Here is a 13422-nt window from a genome sequence, read left to right as displayed (position 1 = left end):
TAGGAAGGGATAGATATAATGACAGCTAAGGAGTTGAGAAAAGAGTCCATCCAACTTTGGAGAGAAGGAGCAGATTTCAGTAATCTCCCTGAAGACCAGAGATCAGGGAGATAGTTGGGAGAGAGAAATCTGAGTGAACAAAGAGCAAGGGATGGGGAAATCTAGAGAGCAGTGGGAAGAGCATGTGTCCAGATGGCCTGCTGAAAACATGGCCTGAACCACGGTCATTGATTTAGGAGAGCTGGAGACCCCTGGAGGATGAAAGCCATTAAAAAAGCAATATAAAAAACCAAAACCAAAAACAAAAACAAAAACAAAAATAAAAATGAAAATAAAAATAAAAATAAAGTAAAATAACAGACACAATATCCCCGTAATATGAGCATTCTCAACTTAAAAATAGAGATGACACATGAGAATGTTTGAAGTTGAGAAGTGTTAGCACATTTTTATCAACTCCCACTTGCAGACATCTTCCTTGTTCTGGGGATCTGAAATGTGGAGGCACTACTCTGCATTATGCCTTCCCACATCTTCTAGCCAATGCCTTGTTCCAATAAAAAAGATGGAGACTGAATTCTTACAGCATTTCTGAATAATAGGACCAGGATGAAACACAATAAACCAAACGAGAGATTTACATTAGACGTTTGGAAGGAATTTCCAACATTCCGTAGATCAGCATGTGAGGCATGGAGCTGGTATGGAACAGGCAGCCCAGAGCAGATGGGGCTGCACCACCCCTGGAGATGTTTGAGATGTCAAGGGCCCAGGCGTCCTCATCTACTGTGTGACAGCCCTGCACACAGCAAGGGAGATGGAACTGGATGGGATTTAGGATCCTTCAATCCAAAACATACAAAAATCCAACAATACTTGTCAGCCTCTTCCAACACAGTATCCTGTTTGCTTAGGTATTCCCTGATCTCCTCTTCTTTCTCCAACAGTACATCTGCCTTGCACCAACATTTCCCACCTGTCTCTGGCACCCAGGATTCCAAGTTGCCCAGACCAACTAATAAACTGTGAGGTCAGGAAGGAAATGAATGTCAGAGACTTTTCCATGTCCTGTCTCACCAGGTTCCCTGCCCCATTCTACTCTGGGCCCACATTCTCCCTAGCCTTCCTTTTGTAGACTGCACTGTATTTCTACAAGCCCTCCTTCTCTGTGATATGTCTGGGCACATTCAATTGCGGTTGAACTCTGGCTTTCCTAAACTCATGTCAGCAGGAACACTGGACAAAGTCTCTGCATTGCTGCCAGGTGACCTCTTCTTGTTTCCACTTCCTGCGCGCTTCCTTTCTGTGTTTGGGTGAGACCAATGCAATCCATTCCCAGTCATGCAGGAATTCTGACATTTTTATTTGCCTTCCTTTTCCTAGGAATGTACTTATTCTGCTTGGAAGCCATGATCCCTATATTGTAACCCTCATTTTTTGACCCCATTCCCCTCAAAGCCTTTCCCTGCTGTACTACAGAGAACTGAAGAAGCCAAGGTGTGCTCTTCTGAAGCCCAGGGTTGTGAGCTTGTCTTTTATCCTCCCTTCAGGCTCCTCAGCTCCACCATCCCATGGCCACTGCAGCACAGGTTCACTTTCATCTTCACATTCACATTCCCCATCAGCCCTTCCTTGCCAGTGAGTTTGAGATCCAGCAGAGCACCTCTCCTCTTGGATTCCTCTATGGCTTGGTCATGGAGCTGCCATCTGTGCTGTCCAGGGATCTCCTGCATGGTGCATGCTCTGCTGTGCTGTCCCTGCAGCAGACACTGCAGTGAAAATGGCCTCCAAATGGCCTGACAAAATGAGGCACCCATCAGTCTGCAGAGGGCACCTTCCACTTGCTCTTTCTGATCAGGAAGCCAGGAACAGACACTGCTGGTCTCCTTTGATTGCCATTACCATTTGCTCTGACCTGGCTGCTCTGCCATCCCCAGGAGAAGTTCAGTGCGCTCTCCCAGAGCGCAGTCAGCTTTCCTTGTCTCCTCACTCATCCATCACAAAGACTCTGTAACCCGTTGTGCTACAGTCCAGTTGTGGAAGCCATTTAACCGTGTCCCTGTGGTCCAAACGAGAGCTCAGGACTGCAATTGAACAAAGACTTCTAGCTCAGCGTGTGTTGATGTTCTCATTAGTGTAAAAACACATAAAGAAACAAGCACCATTGTTCCTAGCATGGCTGCATAACACATCTACGGTATTTGTGTTCAGAAGGTGGCACACAGGCATTAGACCCACTGTGAGGCTCGGAGTTGTCCCAGCAGCACGGACACTCCTAGGACATGGCTTTCCTGAAGGCCCTGTGCTGCATTTGCCAGCAGCATGTGTGTGTGCTGGACCACCTAGGGAACTGGCCTGACACTCGGCTGCTTCTGATGCCATTCACGTGTGTGCCCATAGAACACTGAGAATTCATCAGTTGAAATATGAAGATGTGTGCCAGCTCTGCAGTGCCTTGAGCTTCAAAATACTCAGCAGATGGAGAACAGAGAAAGATCTGGCTCTTCTTTTGTGAGCTCAGCCATTCAGTCACCTGCATAACTCTGCATGCATCATGGAGACAGGTAAAGAAGGTAAACTTGGGTGCCCTAAACGCAGGAGTCTGTTGTCATTTAGGATGGCTGAGAATACCTCTATCCCCTCTCTGGCCCTCAGCTGATGCTCAGAAAGGAGGTGGCTCTCTCAGGGATGTCCCACAGACTGCACAAGCACTAGCACACATCCAGCAGCACCCCAGGCACCTTGGTCATCACCCAGGGTCTGTGTGTCAGCAACTGACTCCCCGCTGAAGGACCAAGGACTCAGAGCAGGAGCTCACATGCAGGCAACTCCTTGTGCACATCTGAACTGAATTCATGTGGAATCCCTGAAACTCCTTTGTGTCCGTGGGGTGCTGAATCCCATTTCAACCTTTGGGTTTCCATCTAGGGATGAGAAGCCTCACTGCCTCAGCTGGATCACTGCCCTGCACAGGGAAAGTCCACTGTCCTTGTCTGTGTGCCCTTTTTGTTTCAGCAAACACTCTCTGGTAGGACTAACCATATGTCTGCAATCAGTCACTGTCCACTGGACGTTTGGTGGTTAATTCAGCAGATGTAGAAGTACTATAATGACACTGTAGTCTTTCAGGAGCTGTTGGCCATGGAGACCCAGGGACATCTCAGGGGAGATCAGTGGGTGGAATAGAAATGACATCATCTGCTGCTGAGCTGGGCTGGGCTCCTGGAATTCTGGGAGCTCCTACAAGTGGGCAGTGCTGCAGGGACACAGCAGTGCAAAGGAGCAGCTCTTGTGCAGTACACAGCAAGACTCTGGGCATGGTCTGCAAGAGACATGTAGAGGAAATAAGGAAGAGAGCTGACAAGCTGTGTGGCACATTAGGCTGTGAGCTTACTGGAGGAGCATTTCTCACAGCCCTTGACCCGGTAAGTCTCTCTTCGCAGACAGTGTAGTGGCTTTAATGCAGGAATTACTAAATCTGGGACAGCCCATTGCAGGTCAGTCTGAAGGCACTCCACGTTTCTTTATTTTGGATAAAAACCTGCTCCAGCTGAGGGTTGGAGCACTGATACACTGCATGCCAGAGTGTTTCCAGGTGCACTTTGTGAGAGGAGTGACAAGGCAGGAATTTTCCTTTTCTTTTTTGTAGGGAAAGTGAAAAAGTTGGAGGCATAGAGGATCTTTGAAATAAGAACACATCTCAGAGAATCCTGAATTGAATTTCTCTATCTGCTGTTATGTGTTCAATCTCCTTAAATGCTTTCAGCCTCTTTGCTCCCAAAGGAGAGCACCAGCTGAAATTATCATCATTTTTTGCAGACATGAGTAATGCACTTTTCCTGCAAACAGGCAGCTTTCTCCAGCAGAAATTTAAGTGCACAGATTAGGGGTGAGGTCTCTGAGTGCAGACAGGGTAAAGATAAGATTTCTGGAAAGAGCTATGAGGAAAATATCTAGCAGCCTGGGATATGATTTGGAAAAAGAGAGCAAAGTAAGAGCTACATATACTGCAAATCCTTAAGGAATTATGAAGCTCATGAAAATAAACTGGAGTTATGGAGTTAAATGAACATTTTAAACAGGAAACAAAAAAATATTCAAAGTATTGCAGGAGGAGGTTCTCTGCAAGTTATCTTGACTTCTGTCATTATCTCCTGTACTCTGCACAGGACTCCATGCCCAGGAACTGCAGATGCCCAACAGCAGCTCCATCAGTGAGTTCCTCCTCCTGGCGTTGGCAGACACGCGGCAGCTGCAGCTCCTGCACTTCTGGCTCTTGCTGGGCATCTACCTGGCTGCCCTCCTGGGCAACGGCCTCATCAGCACAGCCGTAGCCTGCCACCACCGCCTGCACACCCCCATGTACTTCTTCCTCCTCAACCTCGCCCTCCTCGACCTGGGCTGCATCTCCACCACTCTCCCCAAAGCCATGGCCAATGCCCTCTGGGACACCAGGCACATCTCCTATGCAGGTTGTGCTGCACAGGTCTTCTTTTTACTTTTCTTTTTTTGTGTAGAGTATTCCATTCACACCATCATGTCCTATGACCGCTATGTTGCCATCTGCAAGCCCCTGCACTATGGGACCTTGATGGACAGGAGATCTTGTGCCACCATGGCAGCAGCTGCCTGGGGCAGTGGAGTTCTCCATGCTGTGCTGCACACTGCCAGTACATTTCACTGCCACTCTGCCATGGCAACGTTTTGGAACAGTTCTTCTGTGAAATCCCCCAGATCCTCAAGCTCTCCTGCTCTGGTTCTTACCTCACAGAAGTTGGACTTATCATATTTAGTGCCTTAATCATCTTTGGTTGTTTTGTATTCATTGTTATGTCCTATGTGCAGATCTTCAGGGCCGTGCTGAGGATGCCCTCTGAGCAGGGACGGCACAAAGCCTTCTCCACGTGCCTCCCTCACCTGGCTGTGCTCTCCCTGTTTCTCAGCACTCTGATGTTTGCCTATTTGAAGCCACCCTCCATCTCCTCCCCATTGCTGGACCTGGTGGTGTCATTTCTGTACTCAGTGGTGCCTCCAGTAATGAACCCCCTCATCTACAGCATGAGGAACCAGGATCTCAAGGATGCTCTGTGGAAACTGATGAACAAATGTGTTTTGAAAACAATGAACTGCCCACCCTTTTCTGTCTAGGAGTTGTAATGCAGTTTTTTACAAAATTGAATTGTCTTCTTTCGGTTTGTGTATTCCTTTTTTAAGCGTAATTTTTTGAATTTGCCCCAGCAGCTGCCTGGGGCACTGGGCTTCTCTATTCCCTGCTGCACACTGTCAACACATTTTCAATACCACTTTGCCAACACAATACCGTGGACCAGTTCTTCTGTGAAGTAGCCCAGATCCTCAAGCTCTCCTGCTCAAAATCAGACTTCCTCAGTTAAACAGTGAATATCTATTTTAGTCTTTGTTTAATCTTTGGTTGTTTTGTGTTCATTGTGCTGTCCTATGTGCAGATCTTCAGGGCCGTGCTGAGGATGCCCTCTGAGCAGGAACGGCACAAAGCCTTCTCCACGTGCTTCTCTCACATGTCTGTGGTCTCCCTGTTTCTCAGCACTCTCTTGTTTGCCTACCTGAAGCCATACTCCCTTTCTTCCCCATCTCTGGACCTGGTGGTGTCATTTCTGTACTCGGTGGTACCTCCCACGGTGAATCCATTTATCTATGGTGTGAGGAACCAGAAGCTCAGGGATGCCTTGAGGAAACTTTGGGAAATCCCCAGCTATAGCAGAAAATAATAGAACAACATTTTCTTACATGTAATGTTTGTTATTTCTTACAACTTGCATTACTTTTTAAATATAGTTATCTTAATTATGTTATTATAGTTCAGTATGTATTTTGACCCAGACATCTCAAGTGCCTGCAGAACTATGCAGGTACATGTGCATAAACACAATGAAGAGGACAGCAGACATTTATTTCTCTCAGCTCACTTTTCTTCCCTTCTCCTCCAGAGCTGAAAGAGAAACTCCCTTACACAGCAGGGATTCAGGGGCCAAGGGCCCAGCTGCCAAATGGAGCAGCAGCCCAAATTTCCTTGGAGGCTGCCCCTCGCTACTCAGTGGGCTTCTGCACCTCACTACCTTCCAGTTCAGGGCTGCTGCTTTGCTGGGGCCACGGTGATGGGCAAGGGCAAGATGAGGTCTTTTGAGTGCTGCTCTCTTTCCACTTCCATGCTTTCCTATTGTACCTCTACACTCCCGGTAGCCCTCGGGTCTCATATGAATTGACAGCAGTCCTGTTGTCTCTACAGTGGCATCCAGTGGCATCCATTGGCAGTGAGGTGGCAGGCAGGAACAGGCCATATGCACCAATGTGTCAGAGTTTGTCTCACTGCTGCCACCACCATCAGACAAGGGCTGCTTGTCACAGGCTAGCAAAATGACACAGGGTTCTTGTGCAAAAACTCTCCTTTATTTTCCCATGCAAGGTTTTTATAGTCCAACACATGTATTCAGGGCATTTCCACTAAACAATAAATTGGCTAGAAAACAAACAAGCTTCAAAACAGATCTTCATAGCAGTAGCGAGCCTATCTTATGCTTAGATACTGTGAGAAATGTGCTCAAGATCAACAATTTCTAATCAGGCAAAGATCTCTGTGAAGAGCAGTTTCTTCATTATTGCAAGAATGGGTGCACACCCCCTACTGACAAGGGAGAAATTGCACAGCTAGTTAGTGAAATCCATTCCGTTGTATACTCTGGGTCCGACGCAGGTAAAGCCTCTCCTGGCACTCAGTGGTTGAGCATCTCAGGCTCACAGTCTTCTGACTCCATAGCTATGTTACACATCCATACCTACGTTACACTTCCATAGCTACGGTTACACTCCATAGCTACGTTACTCTTCCATAGCTATGTTACACTTCCATGCATATGGTTGCACTTCCATAGCAAGTAAAACCTGGAGAAAAGTTTGATTAAAGTAAGTAAAATGAGTGTAAACTGGAAGAAAAGTGTGATTAAACCTTGAATCAATCGTGAGTAAAACACCCCAAAAAAAGTGTGAGTAAACCCAGTGTAAAGTGAGAATAAACTTGGAGTAAACTGTGAGATAACCATAAGTAAAGTGTGAGAAAACCCACAGCCTAGTGTTAGTACACGTGGAGTGAATTGTGAGAAAAACAACAGGGAGAGAAGTGTGAGCAAACCTGGTGAGAAAACCTGGAGTATAGTGTTAGTTAATGTGGAGTAAGGTGTGAGTAAAATCCAGAGGAAAATGGGAGTCCACATGGAGAAGGGTAAGAGAAAACCCAGAGTAAATTGTGCGCAAACCTGGCATAAAGTGTGTGTAAACCTGGAGTATAGTGCTGGTAATTGTGGAGTAAAGTGTGAGTGAAACAGAGGAATGTGTGAGTACACAGTGAGTAAAGTAAGAGTAAACCCAGAGTAAATTGGGAGTAAAACCAAAGTAAAGGGTGAGTAAAGCACATCGTGAAGTATGAGTAAACCTGGAGTAAAATGTGAGTAAACTCTGAGGAAGCTTGCTTTCAGGGCAGGCTTTTTTTTCAGCCAGTAGCAGTGCTGCACTTGTGCCAGTAGTCTGCCAGCTTGTAGGCAGGCTGTTGAGCGAGCATGGTGAGGCTGGCACTGCCCACTATTGACCTCGACACCTGGTCCATGGTGACAATCTTCCAATAGCCTCAGGGGAGGCTCGCTTCCGGCCACAGAGCACAGCAGGTTGTTGCTGCCTGCTGAGAAGGGGAGGGTAAGTCTGTGCGTGAGCACAGCCCACGCTGCCTCTACGGTGCTGCAGCTGTGGGTGTGGGAGGTGGGTCAAGTGGCAGGGTGTGTAAGGGTTGTCCCTTTTGGCTCAGGAGACAGGCGTTCCTCTTGGCACTCTGAGACCACAGGCTTCAACACCGTCTCCACAAGACAGCAGGATTACTGCAGGAAGACCGTGGTGACCCAGACAAAGGGCCTGCCAGAAATGTGGCTGTTCAGGTCTGAGAGTTCAGGGAGTGCCTGAGCCTGCTGCTGCCAGGGGAAGGTGGCAGGGATTCCAGTGAGGTGTGAGCAGGTGGATGAGCTGCTCAGCCTGGTGGGGGAGCTGAAGGAGGAGGTGGAGAGACTAAGGGCCACCAGAGAATGTGAGTGGGAGATTTACTGGTGGAGTCACTGGCATGCCAGAAGGAAAAGTGGCAGGGAGGGTGGACTTTGACCTGTTCAGGACACTTGTAGCATGTGTCCCTTGGGAGCAAAGACTTTGACATGGTCTCTCACAGTATTCTCCTGGGGCAACTGGCCTGGACAAGTATACTCTTCTTTGGTTAAGGAACAGCCTAGAGGGCCATGCCCAGCACGTAATGGTTAATGGAGTTAAGTCCAGCTGGCGACCTGTTTTAAGTGGTGTCCCCCAGGGGTCGGTACTAGGAACCATCTTGTTTAATATCTTCACTGATTTCCTAGATGAGGGGATTGAGTGCACCCTCAGTAAGTTTGCAGATGACACCAAGTTGGGAGGTAGTGTCGATCTGCCTGAGGGTAGGGAAGCCCTTCAGAGGGATCTGGATAAGCTGGATCACTGGGCTGAGGTGAATGGGATGAGATTCAACAAGGCCAAGTGCCGGGTCCTGCACTTTGGCCACAACAACCCCATGCAGTGCTACAGGCTTAGAGCTGAGTCGCTGCATGACAATGAAGAGGAAAGAGACCTGGGGGTGTTGGTTGATGCTTGGCTGAACATGAGCCAACCGTATACCCAGGTGGCCAAGAGGGCCAACAGCATCTTGGCCTGCATTAGAAATAGCATGGCCAGCAGGAGCAGGGAGGTAATCATCCCTCTGTACTCAGCTCTTCTGAGGCCACGCCTCGAGTACTGTGTTCACTTTTGGGCCCCTCACTACAAGAAAGGCATTGAGGCCCTGGGGAGTGTCCAGAGAAGGGTGCAAAGCTGGTGAGGAGTCTGGAGCACAAACTTTATGAGGAGCGGTTGAGGGAGCTGGGATAGTTTAGTCTGGAGAAGAGGAGGCTCAGGGGAGACCTCATTGCACTCTACAACTTCCTGAAGGGAGGTTGTGGTGGAGAGGGATTTGGCCTCTTCTCCCCGGCAACAAACAGGACCCGAAGAAACAGCTGGAAGCATGGGGAGATTTAGAGTAGACATAAGGAAGAACTTTTTTTCTCAGAGAGTGGTCAGGCACTGAATGGCTGCCCAGGGAGGTGGTGGAGTTGCCATCCCTGGCAGTGTTCACAGATGTCTGGGTGAGGAGCTATGAGATATGGTATAGTAGCTTGTGGTAGTAATGATGATGGGAGGATGGTTGGACTAGGTGATCTTACAGGTCGTTTCCAACCTTGTGATTCTATGATTCTATGTGAGTTGCTGGGCTCCCCAGGGAGCTGGTGTGACACTGGGTTGCTTCTGGTGCTGTTAACATGTGAGCCTTGAGTAACATGAATTTTCTTCAGCTGAAGAATAAAGATGTGTGTTAGTTCCGTAGTGCTTTGTGCTCCAGAATATGCAGCAGATGAAGAACAGAGAAAAATCTGGCTCTTCTTTTATGAACTCATCCATTTATCCAGCTGAATAACTCTGTACACTCCATGGAGATGGGTGGAAAAGGCACACTTGGGTGCTCTTGTTACTGGAGTCTGTTGACAGTTAGGCATTCTTGTACATCCTCTGTTCCCTCCCTGGCCCTCAGCTGATGCTCAGGAAGGAGGTGTCTATCTCAGAGATTTCCCACACAGTTTACAAGCACTAGCACACATCCAGGAGCACCCCAGGCACCTTGGTCATCGCCCAGGGTCTGCTTCAACAATGGAGACCCCACTCCATTGGGAATAAAGGCCAAGCATTCAGATGAGGGGCTCACACAGGCACATTGTTGTGAACATCTGAATTCATCTAAGAGGACTCCCCAGTCCCATGGTTCTGTGAGGACCTTAATCCTATTTTAGCCCCTGGGTTTCCATCTGAGGATGAGATGCCAAACGCCAGGGTTAGGATGAGTTGGTTTGACAGAAATAGGACGAAGGGGAATTGCTTCAAACTAAAAGTGGGAGATTTAGATTGGATGTTAGTAAGACTGTTTTTAGTTGGACTCACTGGAATTGGAGTCACTAAGAAGTTATGTATGCCCCAAAGCGCGAATAATTGAAGCCTTATTCAAGGACATCCTGAGCAGTGACCTTGACCAGAATAGCACTGCACACAAAGAAATCAGAGTAGTGCCTTACTGTGCTGCGTGTCTGATGTGGCCTTCATGGCTGTGCTGGGATGCTCAGATTCCTTGGCCCTGGGACAGCCTCAGCCGCTCCTTGGAGCAGGGCAGCCTGCAGGTGGTGCCCACTTGGTTCCACCTGTGTGGCCTTGCCTATATTTGATTGTGCAGTAAGCAGCTCATGTGAGAGCATTGAAAACCTTGATTCATCTGTTGCAAACACAGGCTAAAAGACTCAAGAGCAGGTTGCTTCAAGAGGCTGGGATGGAACCCATCAGCTCATCCCACTAGACCATAATGTTCTTGTCTAGCTAAGGAAAATGCAGCAAATAAAGCCAAAAGACTCATCAGGTCGATCTGCAGAGTAAGGGAAAAATAAGATTTATTGAGCTGTAGAGGCAAAAAGGAATAAGCATTCAACTGTGACTCAAATCACTGAAGGAGAATTAAATCACAGCATTCAAGAGTGAAGACAAATCACTCTGAGCACAGAACAGAACCATGAGTTGTGACCTTATATGAAGAAACGCACAATTGCTGGTGCAGGAACTGCCTTTCTTCTGTGATGCCCAATGCAGATAACTCTGGAGTAAAAGCCTCTGTCCATCATCAAGATAGGGAAGTCCTATGCAGACAGACTTTGCAAGACCTCTGCCAGTGACAGCACAAAACAGCAAAAGAATCTAGGCAGTAGTAGAACCTTTTCTCAGCTGTGTGGAGGCCCTCACTTGTTAAACCAACACAGACTTCTCAGCTGTAAAGCTGCTGCTTTACATCATCTTTTCTTCATGCTTTATTTATTATTATTACTTTTTTTTCTGCACAGTAGGGTCTGATTTCAGCACACTTTGTCTCAGGCATTATGTATGAACACTACAGGGCTTTAAAGCAACATATCCCACCTGAGCTCTGACAGTCCACAGAGTGAAAGTGGTGGAGATGACAGTAAAGGTTCCAACCTTGGTGATTCTATGTTTCTTAGCAAGCAGAGCTTGGAAGGCACAAGTTGTGATGCTGATGGTGTGGACTTGTTTGTCTCAGGAGGCTGCTTGTCCAGCAGGCGGCAATTTGGAACAACAAGCGCATCCCATAAGCACTCATTCCAGCAGGAACATGACAGTAGCCACCTTGTTCAAGATGAGCCTTGAACTGAGTGAAAAATCTTTTCCTCATCTTCAGGCAGAGTGTCTCCAGTTTCACCCATAACTTTCATCCCCCCGCTGTGCACAACAGCACAGAGTGTGGCTCTGTATTCTCTAAGATCTCCATGCAGGCTCTCACAGGCTGCAGTGATGTGCCCTCAGCCTTCCCTGACTGCTCTGCCAGGGCACACCGCTGCCTCCTGCCCGGCTCCCTGTGCGCCAGGACCACCTGGTTCCACCTTCTGATGGCCATGCTGGGTTTCCCATCTGTGGCCTATCACTGCACTGTCCCAGGCACGGCCCTGCCATGCCTGCGCTGCACAGGACAGGTGTGTTCGGGGTGGGGAAGAGTTCCCTAGCACAAGTGCCCATGGCAGCCCTCAGTGGCACTTCTCAGCAATCCTGCTTTTCAGACCCAATGCCAGACCCAGAAGTCATGTCTGTGAAAATAATAATAAGAAGAAAAATAGAAACAAGAGATTGTTCTAACAATTTCTGAATTACTGTGAGACTCATCTTAGGCTGGCATGCATCTTGCGGATGCTGAAGAAGTATGTACTGCTCACTGCAGTCTTGATCTCCTGGTTCCTCATGCCATAGAAGAGGGGGTTCATTGTTGGAGGCACTACCGAGTACAGAAATGACACCACCAGGTCCAGGAAAGGGGAGGACACTGAGGGGGCCTTCAGATAGGCAACCATGGCAGTACTGACAAAGAGGGAGACCACGGCCAGGTGAGGGAGACATGTGGAGAAGGCTTTGTGGCGTCCCTGCACAGAGGGCATCCTCAGCACGGCCCTGAAGATCTGCACATAGGACACAACAATGAATACAAAACAACCAAAGATTAAACAAAGACTAAAATAAATAATCCCAGTTTCCCTGTAGTAGTGTGATTCCATGCATGAGAGCTTAAGAATTTGGGCAATTTCGCAGAAGAACTGATCCACAACATTGCCATGGCACAGTGGTATTGAAAATGTACTGGTGGTGTGCAGCAGGGAATAGACAAGCCCAGTGCCCCAGGCAGCTGCTGCCATGGTGGCACAAGCTCTGCTGTCCATCAGGGTCCTGTAGTGCAGGGGCTTGCAGATGGCAACGTAGCGGTCATAGGACATGATGGTGAGAAGGGAATACTCTGCACCAAAGAAGAGTAGTAAAAAGAAGACCTGTGCAGCACATCCAGCGTAGGAGATGTGCCTGGTGTCCCAGAGGGCATTGGCCATGGCTTTGGGGAGAGTGGTGGAGATGCAGCCCAGGTCGAGGAGGGCGAGGTTGAGGAGGAAGAAGTACATGGGGGTGTGCAGGCGGTGGTGGCAGGCTACGGCTGTGCTGATGAGGCCGTTGCCCAGGAGGGCAGCCAGGTAGATGCCCAGCAAGAGCCAGAAGTGCAGGAGCTGCAGCTGCCGCGTGTCTGCCAACGCCAGGAGGAGGAACTCACTGATGGAGCTGCTGTTGGGCATCTGCAGTTCCTGGGCATGGAGTCATGTTTAGAGTGCAGGAGATAATGACAAGATCATTCTCAGAGACACTCTTCCTGCTATACTTCAATTGTTTTTGTTTCTCTCAGCACAACGTTCATTTAGCTTCATTACTTGAATTTAATTTCATGAGCTTCAACATTCCATAAGCAAAAGATGATTATGGAGCTTATACAATTATCTCATTTTTAATCTTATCCCATCTCCCTGGATACTTTTATTTGTTTCCCTGTCTCATATCTTTAACCCAACTGCTCTTAAAGCACCCAGTCCCAATGATTGAGCCATTATATTTCTGTCAGACAAAGCTGCCTGTTCACAGGATAATTCCATTTTTCATGTCTGCAGAAAAACATCAGTATTGTAATTTGGTTCAAACATTCTCAAAGTTGACAGCCCCTTTTAGATTTCTTCCTCAAATCCTTTCCCTTTCCCTGAGAATAGGAAAAGGAAAATCCCTGCCATGTCTGTCCTCTTGCACAGTGCCCGTAGAAACATTCTGGCACACAGAGAATCTGTGATCCCCCTGCCCCAGGCAGCAGCTGTGGCAGCAGAAGGCCCCTGCCCTGCCCTGCCCTGTCCTGCCCTGGCAAGAGGCTCCTTCCCCCCACACGTCTCC

At 48.1% G+C, this 13422-nt stretch overlaps 2 protein-coding genes across 2 annotated transcripts; one reads left to right on the top strand and one right to left on the bottom strand.

The window, feature by feature from the left end:
- Positions 1 to 4192: 4192 nt before the first annotated feature.
- Positions 4193 to 5148, top strand: LOC306956587 (olfactory receptor 14I1-like; the record flags this gene model as incomplete). Its single annotated transcript, XM_079547862.1, has 2 exons — positions 4193 to 4486; positions 4846 to 5148. The coding sequence occupies 2 exons, from the start codon at positions 4193 to 4195 to the stop codon at positions 5146 to 5148; spliced, it is 597 nt and encodes a 198-aa protein (XP_079403988.1).
- A 6686-nt stretch (positions 5149 to 11834) lies between these two features.
- On the bottom strand, positions 11835 to 12785 carry LOC306956559 (olfactory receptor 14C36-like; the record flags this gene model as incomplete). Its single annotated transcript, XM_079547838.1, has 1 exon — positions 11835 to 12785. The coding sequence occupies one exon, from the start codon at positions 12783 to 12785 to the stop codon at positions 11835 to 11837; it is 951 nt and encodes a 316-aa protein (XP_079403964.1).
- Between the last annotated feature and the right edge of the window lie 637 nt (positions 12786 to 13422).

The sequence above is a fragment of the Tetrao urogallus genome (genome assembly GCF_951394365.1).
Source record: "Tetrao urogallus genome assembly, chromosome: 32".
NCBI lineage: Eukaryota > Metazoa > Chordata > Aves > Galliformes > Phasianidae > Tetrao > Tetrao urogallus.
This window is presented reverse-complemented; position numbering and strand designations above follow the sequence as displayed.